This window comes from Culicoides brevitarsis, chromosome 1 (genome assembly GCF_036172545.1).
Source record: "Culicoides brevitarsis isolate CSIRO-B50_1 chromosome 1, AGI_CSIRO_Cbre_v1, whole genome shotgun sequence".
Lineage (NCBI taxonomy): Eukaryota > Metazoa > Arthropoda > Insecta > Diptera > Ceratopogonidae > Culicoides > Culicoides brevitarsis.
Genome location: NC_087085.1, coordinates 9,299,603 through 9,321,069, shown reverse-complemented (window position 1 = coordinate 9,321,069; position 21,467 = coordinate 9,299,603). Strand labels below are relative to the sequence as shown.

The 21,467-nt window shown below is 27.0% G+C and overlaps 4 protein-coding genes across 4 annotated transcripts in view; all 4 read left to right on the top strand.

Annotated features, from left to right (window-relative positions):
* The window catches only part of LOC134838014 (protein charybde-like), a 246,258-nt gene that overhangs the window by 14,222 nt on the left and 210,569 nt on the right, over window positions 1-21,467 (top strand). The gene's annotated exons all lie outside the window — the stretch shown is intronic.
* Window positions 3,999-6,900, top strand: LOC134837211 (skin secretory protein xP2-like). Its single transcript, XM_063852579.1, has 7 exons — window positions 3,999-4,197; window positions 4,432-4,503; window positions 4,681-4,773; window positions 5,070-5,363; window positions 5,676-5,765; window positions 5,862-6,632; window positions 6,833-6,900. Exons 1-7 carry the CDS (start codon window positions 3,999-4,001, stop codon window positions 6,898-6,900), a joined length of 1,587 nt encoding a protein of 528 aa, XP_063708649.1.
* On the top strand, window positions 12,575-17,689 carry LOC134837210 (sensory neuron membrane protein 1-like). Its single transcript, XM_063852576.1, has 15 exons — window positions 12,575-12,717; window positions 13,062-13,209; window positions 13,271-13,522; window positions 13,576-13,872; window positions 14,093-14,142; window positions 14,198-14,247; window positions 14,310-14,413; window positions 14,473-14,648; window positions 14,706-14,867; window positions 15,218-15,427; window positions 15,485-15,891; window positions 16,464-16,747; window positions 16,795-16,989; window positions 17,286-17,461; window positions 17,515-17,689. Exons 1-15 carry the CDS (start codon window positions 12,584-12,586, stop codon window positions 17,687-17,689), a joined length of 2,820 nt encoding a protein of 939 aa, XP_063708646.1. The 5' UTR covers window positions 12,575-12,583.
* Window positions 17,907-21,144, top strand: LOC134837209 (sensory neuron membrane protein 1-like). Its single transcript, XM_063852575.1, has 6 exons — window positions 17,907-18,035; window positions 18,097-18,248; window positions 18,645-19,341; window positions 19,395-19,589; window positions 19,643-19,818; window positions 20,946-21,144. The coding sequence occupies exons 1-6, from the start codon at window positions 17,907-17,909 to the stop codon at window positions 21,142-21,144; spliced, it is 1,548 nt and encodes a 515-aa protein (XP_063708645.1).

Genomic DNA, 21,467 nt, shown 5'->3' with positions numbered 1-21,467 from the left:
AAAAAAAAAATTTTTTTTTTCAAATATGAATGAAATGAAAAAAAAAAAATAGAAATGTTCGCGAAACTTTTTTTTTTCTAATATTTAGTACACAAAAAAATGTGTGGGCGTTATTTTTCGCTATTTATTCGTGAATTACCGAAAAGATGACAAGACTATTTTTTGTAGTTGAACCACATATGAAATAAATTGATGTCTAAAATTTTTTGTTAATGTAAAAAAAAGTTTTTTTTTTCAAATAGCAAATAGTCGAGTGTGACGTGAGCGCCTTTTAATTATTGCTAATTTCTGTTTTGAATAAATTGTGAGGACTTTAACACCGCTGATCGAAAGATTAATGATGTTTGTCAAGTTTGGCATTGCTTTGGGCGAATTAAAAATTAAATAAATTTAAATTGAACTATCATGATAAAAAAATTATTAAATCTGTGACAAAACGTGTAAACATTTTTTGTTGCAGTTTCTGATTTTCAACATTTTTTTTTTTAATTTTCAGGAATTTATTTCAAAGCTCAAAATTTATTTTTTAATTGATATGATTTTTTAACATTTAAAAAAAAATTTAAAATTTAAAAAAATTTCAAATTTTAATTTTTTTAAAATATTTTGCTTTAAAATATTTTTTAAAGAATTTCCATATAATAAATATGCTAAAAATTGATTAAATTAATTTAATTAAAAAAAAATATTTTTAACAAAAAAAAAAAAAAAATAAATAAAATTAAAAAAAAATACAAATAAAATTTAAGCTATTTTATTTTTTTTTAATAAATAATATAAATGATAAAATAAAGAATAAATTAAAAATAAAATAATTTTTATTTAAAAGTAATAAATAAATTTTATTAAAAATTATTTTATTTTTATTATTAATAAAATTATTAATTATTTATTTGTTTATTTTTTTTTTAATAAATTAAGTCAAAGAATTTATGAATTATTTAACTATTGGGTTAAATAAATTAAAAACATTTCTAAAAGAATATTTACAAAAAATTGAAAATCCTTAAATCATGAAAAAAATTTTTTTTAAAAATATATGGAAAAAAATAAAGTAAATTAAAAATTAATAAATAAATTTTATTAAAATTATTTATTTTTTTATTTTTATTTATTTATTTATTTTTTTTTTTTAATTATTTAAATTTTTTTTTAATTTAATTATTTTTTTTAAGTAACTAAATTAAACAATTTATGAATTAAATACATTTCTAAAAAAAAATTATTTAAAAAAAATCCGTCAGATCGTTAAAAAAATTATTTTTCTAAAAAAGAAGAAAATAAAAAAAATAATTAAATTAATTTTTTCTTCAAAATTTCTTAATTTTATTGCTAAAAAAATTCACTGACAGACTCAAAATTTTCTAAAAATTTTTATATTTTTTTCTCCTAAAAACGAGTCAATAAAAAATCGTTTCCTATTGTTATTTTACAACAAAAAAAAATATAATATGCATGTCAACATAATTCCGTAAATTTTCATGAAAAATTACTCACAATTTGACCACTTTATTTCACATTCACCTCACTATTCGTCGTACAACCCAATAAAATTGACGTTTTTTGTGCGATTTTTACAGTTGATTATCGCAATTTTTTACCTCAGCACTTTTAAAAAAACGATTCAAATATGCTCTTGATGACTTGCCTAAACTCTTTATTATTATGTTGTTGTTGTTGGAACTTGTGCAACAAAACTTTTTTACATTCAAAATAATGATAAATTATATTATTATAGCCAAGTCATTAGCATATGTTCTTTGCCAAACTAGCAATAACATCATCAAGTATAACGAGCGAATATAATAATAACAGAGACTTGGAAGTGCCTACTTTGAAAACACACATGAACGAGACTCATTGAAAAGTAAAGAAGAAAAAAAATTAACCGGCCGGCATGTCAATCAATTATAATTGAACAAAGTCTTGACGTGAATTTTTTGTTCGTTCCTCAAGTTTTGAGTGACTTTTTTTTTTGCTCGTCGTCGTTATTACTATAAATACATGATGTTCGGAGCGACATGTTTTGGCATCATTAGACGAATTCACTTTTCAAAATGCTGTCGCTCGATGTTTATCAGTTGGCGCAAATCGTATACGAAAATTAATTAAAATTGATGAAATGATATGTGAAAATTCTTGCTGGAAGCGATTTTTGTTGTTGTTGCTGCGTTCCGACATTTTTGGCAATTAGTCAAATGTTGTGTAGTACTTCAAATAACGATGATGATGAACATTAATTTGAACTTTTTTTTTTTTGTATAAATGAAATGTTTTTGTTTAATTACGTGTGGAATTTTGTTTGAAAAGAGGTTTTTTATTTGCTAAAATTGAAACAAAGTGACAAAAGGTCACCTTTGACGGAAATTTTGTGCGGTTCGTGCGTTGGCAAAAAATTACTGTTGACATTTTCAAACAATTTTGACACTCATTCCGGTCCAAAATAATTTTAAACAGGAAACTCGTTTCAACACTCTTGCAAAATTTATCATATTTGCACTTATTTACATATTTTTTTTTGACTTTTTTTAATCAATTAGGCGATTTTTGACTTCTTTCTCTCTCACATTTGATTTGAAAACGAAAGTTTTTTGCGTAACTTTGTTAATTTCGTATAACAATAGGAACAAGTTTAGGCTATTTTCGGTATTTTATGAATATTGTTACAATAAAAGGCCTTTTATGGACCTTTTTTGTAATTAATTTGATGATTTTTCAAAATTTCTTAGAAATTTCAATAAATTTGATCCATTTTTGTCCAAATTTGTCGAAAAAACGGTAACAGTTACTCCATGAAAGACAAAGATCTTCAAAATCTACATCAAGTTATCCTCGTTTAGTGTTTTATTTTACATAATTTTACCAAAAACCGGTAGATTTGTTGCAGTTTGAACTTGATTCGATGATTAATCGCCAAAAACATGACAATGAATGCATTAGAAAGGCGACAAAAAGCATCTTCATTTGATTTATTTGTCATTTTTATCGATATTACTTCTTGTTTTTCGGACCAAAACACTTCTGGAAGATTAAAAATTGAGCGAATTGGTTACATGTTCGTTACGTGAAATAAAATAATAAAAATGTAAGACGCTCATATAATCATGATAAATCGTCTAGTCAGTCTCGTTTACATTAATAATTCCATTGTGTGAGTGTTTCATCTATATTAATGAAGTTTTTATCTTTTTTTTTTGTTTTTTGGTTCATAATTATTTATTTATATGAAATGTTAATGCAATCTCTCTTCGAATATCAAAAATAATTTTTTTCTATGAAAAAATGATTTTTTTTATAAAATAAATTCTTTCAAGGATATTCGATGCGAACGACTGGTTGATAACTTGAAAAAAATAAATTAAAGTGATTTAAATGAAATTATGTCATTTTGTCTGGGTCAAGCCCATAATTTGTCTCACGTGTGACACACACCTCAAAAAATCACACGTTTTGTAAAAAATTACGGAAATATATTACATCGACGAATTTTGATTAAAATATACAAAAAAATAGAAAATCATCTGTTTTGTGCGATTTGCATAAATTTGGCAGTGAATTAAATTGAATCGTGATGATATAACTTTCTTGTAAAGCGCACCGAAGTAAAGCAGGTAAAGCAGGAAAGAAATTTTTGCTCATCACAAATGCAGGAATTTTGTTACGTCTATCATCATTTGTGTTTCCATCCCTCTCCCCACTTTTTGTCATCGCGTGCAGTATCTACGTGATTTTTTTGTGGGATTTGAGACAAAAGTTGTGATAGTATATAAATGCATTGGTGACATTGGATCAGTATCTTAGTTCAGTTTTGGATTTTAACACAATATCAGCGAATTAGCTAAAAAATAATAAAAATGAAGGTACGAATTTTGGATATATTTTAAAAAAAATAAAAAAAAAAATTAGAAGTGAAAGAAAAAAAAATATAAAAAAAGTGAAATTAAAAAAAAAAATTAAAGAAATAATGAAAAAATTACCTTTATCAGGTCTTTATTGTAATGTTTGCCTTGGCTGCTGTAGCAGTTGCGAAACCCACATTTGGCGGCGGCGGCGGCATGAAAGATGATGACAAACCTAAAATCATCTTGTTGCCTGCTCCCCCAGCGCCTGCTCCGGCTCCAGCTCCAGCCCCAGCTCCTGGACCCCCAACTGTCATCTTGTTACAACCCCCAATGCCTGCTGCTCCCGCTGGTCCACGTAAGTTTCTCCAAAATTTTATTTTTTGATCATTTTTCATCCTTAAAATCATTTAAACAAAGAATCAACATGACGATTCACTTGTTGCTCTTAAAATTATGACAAAAAAGGCAACAAATTTTTTTTTTGTGTGATTGACAGTTTGATTCTTTATCTTAATTTAAAATCATGTTCCATTAAAAAACTACTTCAAAAGCATCACATTTTTTATCATAATCCTCATTTAACTCGCAGCACCACCAATTATCGTTAAATTGATCGAAGCTGGCGGTCAAGGAGGACAAGGCGGCGGCCATGGAGGAGCTCGTAAGTTTCAATTCTGAAAATTTGCTTTTTCTGCTTCAAAAAAAAAAAAAAAAAAAAAATTAAAAATGCTCAGAATGCGATAAAATTCAAAATTTTTTTGGAAAAAAAAGTGTTTTCGGATTTAAGACACTTTTTGAATTTTTTTGACAAAATGTTAAAGAAAGAATTCTTCGATAGCACAACCAATTATTGTTAATGTACAAGACAGCGGAGCAGGAGCTGGCGCCTCATCAGGCGCTGGCGGATATGGCGGAGGCGCAGGCGGTGGTCGTATGTTTCATTTTTATGAAAAATCTTTGCTTCGCTTTTTCAATGAAAAAATTTCTTGAGCTTCGTTTTCGATAAAAAAACAAAAAAAAAAAAAAATGCAAAAATCGAAAAATTTTTAAAACTTAAAATTTTTTAAAAAAATCATTCAAAAGAGAATGAAATATTTAAAAATAATTTCTCATCCTAAAATTTTGAAAAAAAGAGCAAATAATCAAACTGAAAATTTTTTGAAGCAAAAAAGCATAACAAAAAAAAATTTTTTTTCCTCATACTAACTTTCGAATTCACATTTACAGCAGCCCCAATCATCGTTAAAGTTCAAGAAGGAGGCGCCGGAGGACACGGAGGCGGTCATGGAGGTCAACAAGGCCCAGCTCCAATCATCGTTAAATTGCAAGAAGGAGGCGCCGGAGGACACGGAGGCGGTCATGGAGGTCAACAAGGCCCAGCTCCAATCATTGTTAAGATCCAAGAAGATGGCGGCGCCGGAGGACACGGAGGCGGTCATGGAGGTCAACAAGGCCCAGCTCCAATCATCGTTAAATTGCAAGAAGGAGGTGCCGGAGGACACGGAGGCGGCCATGGCGGTGGTAAGTTTCAAAAAAACTGCTGAAATCGTGTGAAAGTTGAATGTCAGTTGAATGATCATCAAATTCATTCCATCAAATGGTTCATATTGAAAGAAAAAATCGAAAAATATTAAGCGAAAAATGCTTGAAAACATATTTTAGAACAATGGAGAAGAAAGAGAGGCGCATCTTCTTACAATGTTATACAAGAAACTGTTCCTTCACAACATCAAAGCTCCGGTAATGATCTTTAAAGTTTTTTTTACTCTCACATGAGACTATTGAGAGCCCCTTTTAATGAAGAACAGATCATTGAATTTAATTTTTTAAAAGCTCCTGCAAGTCAAACTCAAACTGTTCATGTTGAAGTTGTTCAAGAAGCAGCTCCTGCTCAACAACATCAATCTGCTCCCTATCCTTCGGGTAAAAATCGTTTTTTCAATTGAGTTTCTCATAAACAAGACAAATGAGAGACATTTCCTTTTGAACATTTTTTTAATCGATGAGAGTTTTATTCAGCTCAACAACCTATTATTCCAATTCCAATTCCTGCTCAAGCTGCTCCATCTCAATCTTATGGAGCTCCTGCTCAAGCTGCTCCATCTCAATCCTATGGAGCTCCTGCTCAACAACAAATTATTCCAATCCCAATCCCTGCTCAACCCTCACAATCTTATGGAGCTCCTGTTCAAGCTCAAGCTCCTTCATATCAACAACAACAATCAATTATCCCTGTGCCAATTTCTTCTGCTCCTGAACAACAAAGTTTTGCCCAAGAAACAATTTCTCAACAAGCCCCTGTTCAACAAACCGCTCAAGCTCCTGCAGTTCAAACTACTCAAACTGTTCAATCAGCTCCTGCTTCGACAACTTCAACCTCTACAGGAGGCTCGAAACCCTCGTTTAACTTTGGAAGAATCATTGGCGGCATAACAAACTTTGTCCTTGACACGAAAGAAACGAAATTGAACATTATCAGAAACTTAGTTTCGAACTTCAGTAAAGGTCAGGCATCTTCAACTGGATCTACTCAAGGTTCCGTGACTCAAACGCAACAAGCTGTTCAAACAGTTGCTCAAGCTCCTCAAACTTCTCAAGTCTCTCAATCGGTTCAAACCGTACAAACCGCTCAAGCCGCTCCAGCTGCAGCTGCAGCTCAAGCCGCTTCTTCATCTTATCAAGCTCCTTCTCAAGCTTTTCACGCAGCTTCTCCCGTATACCATGCCCCTGCTCCTGCTCCCGTCTATGGACCTCCAGCTTCTCATGGAAGTCATAGCGCTGCAGCTTCCGGTAAAAAAAATGATTTGTATCTTTTTCTAAAAACTCCTTAAAAAAATCTTCTACGATTGTGAGTTTTATCCATCTCTCAAGACCTTGATGGAACAGAATTTGCTTCTTTTTTGGTGTGCGATGACTTTTATGCGTTTATAATGCTTGGTTTGGATTAATTGGAATAGATAGTTTACTTACCTTTTATTTTAAATTTACAGCTGGCCCAGCTCCCATCATTGTCAAGCTCCAAGAAGGAGGAAACCAAGGAGGATCCGGAGGCTGGTAAATTCAGCAAACCTAAAAAATTGTTAAATTTTCTTAACAATTTGCAAAAACATCCCACAAAAATCAAAGAACTCTACCAAGTAGATTGTTATTAATTGTTTAATGAACTGTTTTTGTTGTATATAAGTATATAAAAAAATCTTATAAAGACTTAGATAAAAACCGTTATAGAATATCAAAATGTAAAAAAAATAGTCAATAAAAATAAATCTAAATAAAAAACTTAAGTTGTTTACCTCGTCGTTGTTTCGTGACTCGTAATATAAAACGAGCGCGGTATCACTTTCACCTTCGTTTTTAATCCAAATTCGAAAATAATATTCATAAATTTTGTGTTTCTTCTTCGTTGTCTTCGTTCGCCTCTCTCTCCATCTCCGAAAAAAACAACAAATGTTGCAAAATTTAAAAATAGCATCACACCGACAACAGCAAAGACAAGCAGATGGGTCCTTAAATGTAATTTTGGTCGATACACGATGGCGTCGCCGAAGACAACAACATCAAAAAACAAACATTTTATCTTTCCTTTTTTTATGATTATTGCAAGACAAAAGCCGCTGACATAAAATACGGCGATTTCATGGATATTTATTTCAATAATATCGTCATTTATGACAACCTTTGTTCAATATTTAAAATGGGATAGGCAAGATAATACACAAATAATAGGTAGTAATGGCATGCGATGATAAAATTTTCGTTTTGGAACAATGATGATAATAATGATGATGATGACATTATTATTAGACGGCAGAGGATTTCCAACGATGGGGGTTTTTTTTTGACAAATTTTCAATCATGCAAAAAAGAAGTCACCCAAAGAAAAAATTTTATTATTAAATTTTTTCAATTTTTTTTCCGTCGTCGTCGTCGTGTAAGCCATAAATCATTCATATGATTTTTTTTGTCGCGATGTGTGTCTAAATTTGAGCATAACCGACGATTTTGACGGGTGTGTGATGACAAAAAATTATGAACACATGTTCCTTACAAACACGCACTTGCTACTTGCAAGTACATGACGAAAAGTAAAAAAAAAACTTCTCGACATCAGGGCCGGTCTTGTAATGCCAACGAAAAACAACTATTAATAACTTTTATGTCAAAAGAAATAAAATCAAACTGTCACCATTTTTATGATAATTTTGTAACAAATTCAAAGTTGATGCCGTAAAAGAAGCAAACTCTGCACTTGAGTATGGAAGAAAAAAAAATATAAATATAAAATAGCGATTTAATGTTCTTTTTTGTCACATGCGAGTACTCTTCTGGAAATTTATTATTAATAATTTTGATGCGGTGTGTTTATAGCATTTACTATATAAAAAAGAAAAAAATATTAATATTTTTAGCTATTTTAAGGGATCTGTTAAATTGAAGCTAAAATTTCATTAATTTTAATATTTTAAAAAATATTATTTTATATAATTTTATTTAATTTAGTATAAATTTAATTTAAATAAAATTTTTAAATCAAAAATAATAAACAAAAAAATCGAAAGATTTTTCATCAATTTATGTAATAATGAAACAAAACAATTAATTCTAAAGTTAATTCATTAATTTTAATTTTTTATGTATATTAAATTAAATTCAATAAAAGTTTCTTCTAATTTAAAAAAAAAATTAAAAAATATATTTTATAATTTTAATCGGAGAAAAAAAAATAATAAGCCTTTTAAAAATAATTTTATCAATTATTTAAAATAAATAATCAATTTTAGTACTTTTTATTTAAAATTTTATTATTAGTTTGAAATAAATTAAATTTTTAATTAAAATAAAAAAAATAAAATTCAATCATTTAATTTATAATAAAATTATTTTTTTTTTAAATTGCATTACAAATAAAAAAAATTAAGAACTCTTAAAAATTTATGAATAATAAGATTTTTATTGATATTTTAGTACTTTTTGATTGTATTTATTTCAATATTTTTTTTTAAATTAAATAATTTTTTTTCAATAAAATAACTTTATCTTATATTTTTTTTTATTAAAAAAATAAGATTATTTAAATTAAAAGTTTTTAATAAAATTAAAAAAATATAAATTTTAAAATTTGCATTACAAAAAAAAAAAATATAAATAAAATTTGAAAACTCTTTTTTAAAAATTAAAAGATTTTTTTTTGGTTTAAACAATTTAATTTCAATAATTTTATTTTATTTTAATATTTTAATTATTTTAATATTTATTTTTATATTATATTTAATTTTTAATTATTTTTACTAAAAATTAATATTTTTTTTTAATAAATAAATAAAATTAAATAAATTTTATTAAACTCAAATAATTTTTTTACAAAATTTTCAACTTTATTTAAATAATATATTTAACGAGAGCTTTAAAATCCATTTTCGTAAAAACGTTGAACGAAACAATGTAATTCAATATTTTTAAATTTTATATCACATTTAATAGAAGTCGGCATTGAACCTAGCTTATCATAATATAATACAACTTTAAATGCCTTTTATTCAAACAAATTTTTACAAGTTGAGCACTTTTCGCGAGTTTTCTTCGAACAAACAGACAGACATCAAAAATCCATAATTTTCCCGAGGAAACTTTTTTGGTAAATGAAAAACAACCTTGAGGAAAGATATCAATTTCATCGTTTTGGGATTTATTTTTTCTTTTATTATTACATTACATCCGAAGCATTTTCTTCAATTTTTATCGTGTACACACAATTTATATGAAGTTTTTTTTTTATAACACAAAAGTACAACTACAACAACAAAAAGTTTACGACTCATCTGATGATCCCCCAAGAAAGGGCACATGCACATAAATATTATATTTTTATGCTTTTTTCTCGAGTCTGCGATGATTTTTTGGTACATGTTCGAGAGCAGCTCACCAAAAATATATAAAAGTAATAATAATATAACAAGTTTCATAATGTTAACGATGTATCACACACACACAAAAACGACGAGAACGAAGAAAAATGTAAATTGATATCAAGCACTGAGAGAAAATCTGATACTTTTTTCGCTCTAAATTTTATTTTATTACTTATTATCACAATAAACTTGAGATTTATTGATATTTCGTTGTGACATAAAATTGTCGCTGTCACTGAAGAAGGTCAGCAGTTTTTTCATTTCTTTGGAAAAAAAAAGAATTATTAGATTTTTTGAGCACATTTTTTCAATTAAAAAAAAAAATTACATTTGAATTCGTGTGACGTGATGACACATGCGAAGACGTCGACGGAGGGGCACGCAATAAAAATGTAGTGAATAAATGACATTTTTTTCATTTAAAGTTTTTTTTACGAGCGCTCCCAATTCAACGGAGAAAAGAAAAAGTTTTTTATTGACTAATAAAAATTATTATCGCCAATGTAAATGCAAAACAAGTGTAAATGGATCCGATCCTGCGAATTGATTTGGGTCGAGGTTTTCTGTACAAAACCCATAAAAATAAAGAGAGAAAAAAAAGTAAGAAGACATCTTCATAGTCATGATAATAAATTTTTAATGCAAATGTTCAAAGATCGGCTATAAATGAGATTATTTTATTACTTTTTGCTTTATTGAGAGACAATATCTAGGATTTGATTTTCATGCGTAAGTAATGGAGTGCACGTTTTTCCTCTAATTTTTATCTTTTTTTTTATTTTTAGATATTTCAGAAAAAATGAAGTCATTCTTGGAATTGTTACCAAGCGAAAAATAAAAAAAAATCTTTTGATGATTGAATATCTTCATTTAAGGACGTTTCATGCTCAATTTGCAACAGGTGTTGCCTTCCCAATATATACCTTTCTAGACTTGACACGTATTCAAATTTTAATATTTCATGAGAAATGGTGAAATGTGTAAAGGAACAGAGGCGGTAAATTGGACAGATGCAAAATCCGCGGGATGTAAATTTTACAATGAAGAATTTTTTGCATCTAAATTTTTTTTAGAGGCGGATTTATGGGAGTTTTCTTTTCTGCTTAAAATATTTGCATGAGGATGACTATTTTAAATCTTTAAATCCATCAAGGGCTCTTAAAGGTTTAGTCTGCCCCTGGAGAGAGACATACGTTGGAAGTGTTCGAACATTGATATAAAATTCTGTTTTTTTTTATTTATGCCTACATTTATGTCTATTTTTAAAATAAAAATTAATTTTAGGCATGCCATAGTTAAAAAAATAAAAAAAAAAAAATAAAATAAAATATATTTTAAAAAAAAATAAAATAAATAAAATAAAATAAATTAAAAAAAATTAAATAAAAATAAAATAAAAAAATAAAATAAAATAATAAAATAAAATAAAATAAAATAAAATAAAATAAAATAAAATAAAATAAAATAAAATAAAATAAAATAAAATAAAATAAAATAAAATAAAATAAAATAAAATAAAATAAAATAAAATAAAATAAAATAAAATAAAATAAAATAAAATAAAATAAAATAAAATAAAATAAAATAATAAAATAAAATAAAATTTAATAATAATTTAAAATAAAATAAAATAAAATAAAATAAAATAAAATAAAATAAAATAAAATAAAATAAAATAAAATAAAAAAAAATTAAATTAGGTATTTAAAAAATAAAAAAAATTGAAAAAAAATTTAATTTAATTTAATTTAATTTAATTTTTAAATTTTTAACTAAAAAAAAAATTTCAAAAACTTACAAAAAATTGTAAAAAATTAAGTTTTTTGATATTTAGAAAATTTCTTAAAAATTAAAATTAAAGAAAATTAAAAACTTTTATGATTATTTTTGACTATAATATAAAAATTTTTTGTATTGAACATATGGAAAATCGGTTTTTAATCCCATTCAATGTCTTGCCTAAAATTTCTTACGACTGTTGTTCCTGCAATGAGTGACAGGAGAAAAATATTGTAAAGTATTAAACACCACATAATTGTATAATACTCTACTTATCATCTATCAATGTGTATCATTTTTGTGTTTTTCACATGTCTGAATTATTCATCACACATGTTGGGTCCGTGCGTTAACAATAGTCTCCTCTCTTTCACTCCGGTGCTCTGTCAAGACAATAAATACATCGCTATCTATGTAATTATTTTGCTACAAATGGGCGGCTATAATTACAGCTCTACGGTGCCTCATCTAAAAATGCAGTTTTGACCTTACCTGCCAGCCAAATGGAAAGTTGGTGCGACGAAGAAAAAGGGATACGTGTCAATTGTTTATTGAAGCGTTTTAAAGTTTTTACAAAATATATAAAAGTGTTTTGTTCGACAAGAAAGTGCCGTAGTCCCTTTTGAATTTTGCTGTTGGATAGTTCTTAATTGCGAATAGTTTGTTCAATTTTCACAGTATTAATTGATATAAATTGGAAAATAATTACGACGGAAATTGATATTGGAATTGAATTAAAATCAAATTAAAAAGTTCAATTTGAATTTTGTTTGTTTGGGAATTTGTTGGATGATGAAGTGCAATTAAACTAAAAATTTTTGATTTTTTTTTCAAAATTAAAAAAAAATATTTCATTTATGATGAAAATTCCATTTCAAGGAGATCCCCGTAGATTGGGGATTATTTGTGGATGCGTTTTGACTTTTGGATTGATTTTTGGCTTTTTTGGATTTCCACGATTATTACATTTGGCAATTCGAAAGGTAAGTTCTGAACTTTTTTGATTAAAATTTAAAGTTTTTTCTTAAGGGAGCCCAATTGAAACCGAACACGATGATGCGAGATATGTTTGTGAAAACTCCTTTCGCACTTACGTTCAAAGTTTACATGTTTAACGTGAAAAATCCTGATGAAGCTCAGAATGGAGGACGCCCAATAGTTGAACAAGTTGGTCCCTATATTTTTGAGTAAGAAAATTTAATTATTTTTTTTAATCAATTAATTTTATTTATTATTTTAATTATTTTTTTTTAATAATTTTATTTTTTTATTTAATTAATTTTTTTAATAATAAAATTTTATAATTTATTTTTAAATTTTTTTTAATTATTCAAATTTTTTTTAAATTATCAATTTAAATTTTTATTTTTTAAATACTTAATTTTGATTATTTTTATTAATTATTTTAAATATTTTTATTTTATTTAATTTAATTTTTAATTTGAATTACATTTTTTATTTATTTTTTTAATTAATTTAATTTTTTTTAAATTATTTTATATTTTTTCATTATTATTTTTTTTAATTTCAGTGAATGGAAGGAAAAATGGGATTTAGTAGACGACGAAAAAGAAGACACAGTTGAGTATGACATGAAAAATACTTTCATCTTTCGCCCAGATTTGACATTGCCGCTCACAGGAAGAGAAATTGTGACAATTCCTCATCCGCTTTTAATGGTAAAAAAAAATATTTAAAAAAATTTTAATTTTTTTTTTTTTATAAAAATCTCATTAAAAGGGCGCATTAATCGTAACAAAACGTGAAAGCGACACCCTTTTACCGATGGTCATTGAAGGTTTAGATGCAATTCTTCACAATCCGACAACTCCTTTTCTTACGGCATCCGTCATGGATATTCTTTTCAACGGAGTCCCATTAGATTGTACAGGCGAAGTTTTTTCGGCAGAAGCTATCTGTGCTAAACTCGTAAATGACGGCGGATTACCAAAAATTAACGAAACGCATGTTGCATTTTCATTGTTTACGAAGGTAAAAAATTTAAAACAAAATCGAATTTTTTAAAAATATTTTTTTTTTTCAAGGCAAATGGAACTTCAATGGGACGCTTCAAAGCATACAGAGGAGTGAAAAATGTTCATGACATGGGACGAGTTATAGAATACAATGGCGAGCCAGAAATGGATACGTGGGACGGAGATATTTGTAATCAATTCAAGGGAACAGATTCAACGATTTTTCCGCCATTTTTGACGAAAGAAGAAGGACTTTGGGCATTTGCTCCAGATCTGTGTCGATCTCTTGGCACAGAATACATCGGAAAATCTAAATATATGGGAATCAAATTGGATCACTTTTCGATAAATTTTCCAGATTTGCGGGTAAAATCTGTTATATTTGTGAAAAAATTTTTTTTTTAATTTTTAATTTTTTTTTTAAATTTTTAATTTTTTTTAAAACAAATTTTATTAATTTTTAAAAAAAATTTTAATCCCGAATGTTTTAAAATTTTTTTAATAATTTTTTTAAAAAGTTTTTTAATTATTTTTTTTCTAAATTTTTTAATATTTTTTTTTTAATTTTTTTAATAATTTTTTTTAGGAACACGAAGAACTTCAATGCTTTTGTCGCGATCCTCCAGATGGATGTCCGTAAGTTTCAAATTATTTCATAAAATTTTTTTTATAAAAAAAAATAATTTTTCAGACCAAAAGGCGTCATTGAACTCTACCAATGTGTTGAATTTCCGATGACAGGTAAGGTGTTTTAAATTCTTCACATTTTTTTCTTTGTGTGGATTTTAAGACACTTTTGTCAGGTTCGAAGCCACAATTTTTGGATGGCGATCCGAAACTCATCGAAGACATTGGAGGCCTTTCACCCAACAAAGAGGATCATGATATTTTCATTCATTATGATTTGGTAAAATTTTTCTCTAAAAAAAATATTTTAAAAAAATTATTTAAAAAATTATTTTTTAGATGACAGCAGCTGCTCTTTCTGCAGCGAAAAGGCTTCAATTCAACTTAGATATTGAACCAGTAGAAGAATATCCTCTCATGAAGGACTTGAAAAATGTCATGTTTCCGCTTTTCTGGGTAGAAGAAGGCGTCAACTTGAATAAAACGTGGGTTAATATGTTTAAAATGCTTGTTCGGTGAGTGAAATTTCTTTTTAATAAATAAAAAAATTAAAACTTTTCCTCAACTTTCAGAGTAAAAACAGGAAATAATGTCATTCGTTGGCTCTTTGTCACTTTTGGTCTTATCGGAGCAATATTATCAGCTTATTTGTTGGTTCAAAATGAAGATAAAATACTAAAAGTGACGCCAGTTGAAACTTCAAAGGCGCCCTCTGGCGGAAGTATTTCTGAAAAATAATAAACATAACCTCAATTAATTAATTTATTAAATAATCGCATAAAAATCTAGAATTGTTGAATATGAAAGCATATATTATTGTTATTCATAGCAAAAAAATTTATTTTATTGATTAAAAAAATTTTTTTTTCTTTAAATAAAAAATAATGTCCTGATTCCTGTAAAAACCGGGTCGCACCTGTTGCTTTTCACACTTTACTTTTTTAGTAGTAACTATATTAGTTTCACTTTTATTTCTCTATTAAACAGTCGCAAAAATGCAGCCTCTTAACTTTTTCAAACATGGAATTTCCAAAACGAATTACAAGAAATTTTCTCTTATTTTTGGAATTCTTTTTGTCGGAAGTATTTTGACTAATTTTTTGATTGTGCCAACCATCGTTCGTTTTTTCATGAGTCGCAAAATGAACATGAAGCCCGGGCATTATTTGAGAAAAGTTCATAAAAGGTTAGATCTTCACGCAAGTTATTACTTGTGGAACATTACGAATCCCGAAGAAGTTCAAAATAACGGAGCTAAACCCATTATGAAGGAAGTTGGACCTTATGTTTTTGAGTAAAAATAATTTTTTTTTAATTTTAAAAATTTTTTATATTTTTTTTTTAATTTTAGTATTCGTAGAGAAAAAATCAACCAAGAAGACAACGACAAAGACGATACCTGGACCTTTGATTCTTATAGTTTTTACAAATTTCGTCCTGATTTGTCGGCGCCTCTCACGGGAGATGAAAAACTCGTGATGCTAAATAATATTTTAGTAGCAGGAGCTGTGAAATTTCAACTTGAAAGACCTCCAACAGTGAATTTTATGGAAGCAGCTATAAATGCAATTTTTGACAATCCTACTTCAATTTATTTTCACACAACGGCGAGAGAAATTTTGTTTGATGGAGTCTCAATTGATTGCAGTGTAAAAGTTTTTGCCGCAAAAACTGTTTGTAGCTTCTTGAAAAAGGATATTAGAATTAGACCGAATGACGCAACAGGGATTTATAATTTTGCAATATTAAATGGAGTGAGTAATTTTAATTTTAATTTTAATTTTAATTTTAATTTTAATTTTATAATTTTGCAATATTAAATGGATTAATTTTAATTTTAATTTTAATTTTAATTTTAATTTTAATTTTAATTTTAATTTTAATTTTAATTTTAATTTTAATTTTAATTTTAATTTTAATTTTAATTTTAATTTTAATTTTAATTTTAATTTTAATTTTAATTTTAATTTTAATTTTAATTTTAATTTTAATTTTAATTTTAATTTTAATTTTAATTTTAATTTTAATTTTAATTTTAATTTTAATTTTAATTTTAATTTTAATTTTAATTTTAATTTTAATTTTAATTTTAATTTTAATTTTAATTTTAATTTTAATTTTAATTTTAATTTTAATTTTAATTTTAATTTTAATTTTAATTTTAATTTTAATTTTAATTTTAATTTTAATTTTAATTTTAATTTTAATTTTAATTTTAATTTTAATTTTAATTTTAATTTTAATTTTAATTTTAATTTTAATTTTAATTTTAATTTTAATTTTAATTTTAATTTTATTTTTATTTTTTTATTTAAACGACACTGTGATAGGACGCTTCACGACAAAAAGAGGAGCAAAAGACCCTCATGATGTTGGAAGAATAACAGAATTTAATGGCGAACCTCAGCTTTATAAATTCAGTGGCGAATTGGAGGCTTGTAATAAATTCAATGGGTCAGATCGCACAATGTTTCCGGCATTTCAGACAAAAGATGAGCTTGTATGGGCATTTGTTTTCGATGCATGTCGATCCGTTGTTGGTCGATACAAGAAAAAACAATGGATGAAAGGCATCAAAGCTTATTACAAAGAATATAATTTTTTGGATCCAGAGGTAAAAAATTGATTTTATTCAGAATTTTTAAAAAAATTTCTTTTTAGTTGCCATCGGAATGCAACAAAAACGAATTTTATCCTGAAATTCCATCGGGAACTATGAATATTCATCCATGTACTGAGGTTTTTGTGATAGTTTCGCATCCTCATTTTCTTCGTGGCGATAAAAAATTACTTGAAATGGTCGAAGGGCTTCATCCAAATGAGGATTTGCATAGTTCGGGGATTTATTTTGATTTGGTAAGTTATTTTATTTTTGAAGAATTTCTTAAATATTAAAACTTTATTAATTTAATTAAAATTTTTTAAACAGATCAAAATTTTCAAGCAAATTTAATATTTTTTAATTTTTTTTAGTGAAAATATTAATTTATTTTAAGTTTAAAAAAAAATATTTTTAAAAATTAATTTTTCAAAAAATTAATGAGTTTGGTATAAAATTTTACGTTAAATTTTCCAAAAAAAAAATATTTAAATAATTTGTTTTTTAATTTAAAAAATTTAATTAATTTTAATTTAAATATTTTTTATTTTAGGATTCAGGTGCCCCAATAAAAACTTACGAGCGCGCTCAAGTCAACACTTTATTGCTACCTGTGCCTGAAATTCCAATAATGGCGAATGTTCCCGAAGCTTTCGTGCCCTTTTATTGGTACACCGAAATATTTGACTTGGATAAAATTTCGATAGCTTGGATTTTGTTATCTAATTAGTAAGTTTTCTTTTGGGTTTTTAAGCAAAAAAATCTTTAATGATATTTTTCAGCACTAACTACTTCTTTTCGTTCCTTTGTTATCCGTTGATGATCCTTTCGCTTGGAATGATTGGCGCTTTGACCTTCATTTTCATGACAAATCGCATTCCCGGAACGCCAGAGGTAGGTGAGAATTCTCACAAAAACATCGAAGTGGCAGTTATTGAAATCAATAATCCGCAATAATCACCGAACAATCGATAGAGACCTTCTATTGGAGACATCTGTTGCTTCTCACTCTCATCGTCGCTCTATCCTATGCAGTTAAAGAGAAATTATTTACTCAATTATTGTAATAAATAAAAAATAATAAAAATTTATACTTAACTCACGATGAAAATCTATGTCAGCTCAGTTTTATTGAAAAATTGCCCACAGAAAGGCTTCGCAATACAAAAAAAAAATGAAGTTGAACATAAAGACAAATATCGATTTCCGTTATTCGGGAGTTGTTTCTGCCGTAATTCTGGTTTTTGGATTTATGATTTCGTTTGTTTTGGTTCCCATGGTCATTAAGTCGATGGTTAAGAAGGTAAATTGGATTTTTTTTTTGTCTAAAAAAAAAATTTTCATTAAAAAAATATTTACATTAGATGACAGTTTTAACTCCTGGAAGCTTTATGCGACGTCATCAGCAAAATTGTACTTATAGAATGAATTTTTATCATTTTAACATTACAAATCAGGAGGAAGTGATAAACGGCGGTATTCCAAAGCTTGAGGAGATTGGTCCTTATGTTTATGAGTCAGTTAATTTTTTTCTGAATTTATTTCAAAATTTTAATCCCTCAAATTTTTATTAAAAAAGTAAAAATTAATCAAATATGGGAAAATATTAAAAAAAAAATAAAATAAAATTTTATTTATTTTTACAAAAATTTAAAGTTTAAAAATTTTTCGTTAAGATTGATTAAATTATAAAAAAAATTTAAATTATTTAAAAAATTATTTTTTTTTTGTGAAAGTTATTTTTAAAAATATTAATTAATTTAAATTATTTTTTAAATATTTTTTATCGTCTTTTCTTAATTGTCTTAAAAATAACAAAAAAATCTTAAAATCGTAAAAAATTAAATTAAAAATTTATTTTGTTTTTTTTAACGAAATTTTGTGGGATAAATTTTTAAAAAAAAATTTTTAGCATCTACAAATTGCGCCTAAATGAAAATGACGACGAAGAATCCGACACATTAACTTACGACATGTCGTCCTTATATTATTATCGACCCGATTTGAGTGCTCCATCGAATGTTTCAATTTGTCAAGTGAGCGGTTTGATGATTGGAGCTTTTACAAAAGTCATCCTTGAGACGCCCGAATTGATAAATTTCGTTCAAGCTGGCATCGATCTCATCCACGGGTCACCAGATACTCCCTTTTTGTGTTTTAATCCTTTAGAACCGATCCATACGGGATATCCCATCAACTGTGATCAAACAGAATTTTCAGCAAAAGCCATTTGCAGTGCGATCGGATCTCAAGATTATTTCCGAAAAGGCAAAGAAAATGAAAAATATTTGGAATTTGCTCAATTATTCAAGTTCAACAATTCTGTGGAAGCGGTAATGACCATTTCAAGAGGCAAAAAGAATCTAAAGGACGTTGGAAGAATTGTTGAATTAGACGGATCGCCCATGATCGACGATTATGAGCTCGAAAAATGTAACGTGATCAATGGAACAGACTCAGTTTCCTTTCCGCCGCGGCAAACGAAGGAAAATGTTCAATACATGTTTTTTAAAACTATTTGCAAGTCGTTGCCCTTTGAGTATGTGTCGAGAAAGAGAATTCACGGGATTAATACTTTGGTCAAAGAAATGAAATGGAATTCGCCTCTCGTAAGTTTTTTAATTTTTTAAATAAATATTTTTAATTTTTTTTTTATTTTTAGTTCGATCCGGAATGCAATACGAACGAATATTTGGAAAATAATTTCAAAGGAGTACTTGACATGCACGAGTGTCTTGAAGGATTTACTTACATGACAGGGCCTCATAATTTATTGGCAGATGCTCGTTTTTCTGAAAATATCGAAGGATTGAAACCAGACCATAAAAAACATGCTTCTCAGATTTATATGGATCCCGTAATTATTTAAATTTAAAATAATTTTTTTAATATTTTTTGTATCTTTTTCAGCTAACTGGAGTGTTGTTACGAGGTTTTATTCGATTTCAATTTAATGTTTTAGCTAAACCAATCGATACGTATCCAGTTCTCAGTAAAATTCGTGAATTTAGATTACCATTGAATTATTTGGAGTTTACTTACGAAGCACCTAAGGCAGTTGTTCATAAGCTTCAAGTTATTCACACGTAATTATTAATTAATTTTCATTCTTAAAATATTCAAATTTTTTTTTGCAACAAAATTTTTTGACAAATTTACAGGAGAAATTTTTTTCTGAAATATAAAAAAACGAGAATGAATTGCATTCGTGTATAAAACGAATGACTTGACCGCATTTGTTCAATTCCATGATTTTTCATAAATTTTTCGAGTTTTCCCGAAGATATTTATCAATTTTCACTTTTCATGTTACTCGCGAGACTCCCCTGAACATTTTAAAATTTTGAAATTTTTCAAGATTTTCCGATTTTCCATGAATTTTCCCGAAAATTTTCATCAATTTTCACTTTTCATGTTACTCACGAGACTCCCCTGAACATTTTAAAATTTTGAAATTTTTCAAGATTTTCCATGAATTTTCCGAGTTTTCCCGAAAATTTTCATCAATTTTCACTTTCCATGTTACTCGCGAGACTCCCCTGAACATTTTAAAATTTTGAAATTTTTCAAGATTTTCCGATTTTCCATGAATTTTCCGAGTTTTCCCGAAGTTTTCTACTAATTTTCATCGACAACATTTTCCAACGGATGAACACTCATTTAAATTTCCAACGGATAATTTTTTTAAATATGCTGTAAAATAATTGTCAATTGAAAAGAATTTGCTAATTCAAACAAAGTTAAAGTGGCACACCATTTACATCACGAGCACAATACCGCATTTTTTTCAAAAAAAATTGAAATGCGGTAAAAATTTTAGTACATATTCGACCAATTTTTTCAAGTAGATCCAAAGTAGATCAAAATTTTTACAAGAAATTGCAAAATTTTTTTTTAAATTTATTTTAATTAAGAAATACTTATCCTTTAGTATGTAAAAAAATTAAAAAATGTAAAATTTTTCACGCATTTCCAATTTTTAAAATAATTTACTTTTAATTTGATTTTAAATTTTCATTAAAAAGCTTTACTACTTAAGAAAAATTTTCCAAAAATTGATTTAATTTTATTTTGTTTGATTTTTTTTTTAATAATTAATTTTAATTAAATTTATAAGTTTAATTTAATTATTTTCTTTATTTTATTTAATTATTTTTATTATTTAATTTTATTATTTTTTTTTATTTTTAATTTTTTTTAAATTTACTTTCAGTACAAAAACCATCGGAAACTTTATTGGTCGATTTACCTTTCTCATGGGAGTCGTTGGATGCATGCTCTCCATCGCTGCAGTTGCTCTCGGAATTGGGCCTGAAACCCCAAAAATACTAAATGTTGTCCCAAAGAACGCCACGGCAGATCTTGGCGAAAAAAGTACCGAAGGTTCAGCAAGCACTCGAGCTGACGATTGAAACGATATCCGCGCTTGCTCACAATAAATGAAAATAAATGAGGACAAAAGCTTACTTTCCTTGTGCATTTTTCTTGAAATTCTGTAATTAATGAATATTTATCAAAATGAAATGCAATAAAAATGTAAGTTAGTTCGTCAGTAAACACTCCTCGGGAAAGATTCGCTTGAAAAAAATGAACATAAAATCCAATATTGATTTCCGCTATGCAGGATTTGTTTCTGCAATTGCTTTGGCTTTTGGCTCAGTTTTAACTTTTTTATTAATTCCGTCAATTTTGAAATCTGTGGTAAAAAATGTAAGTTTTTTGATAATTTTTTATG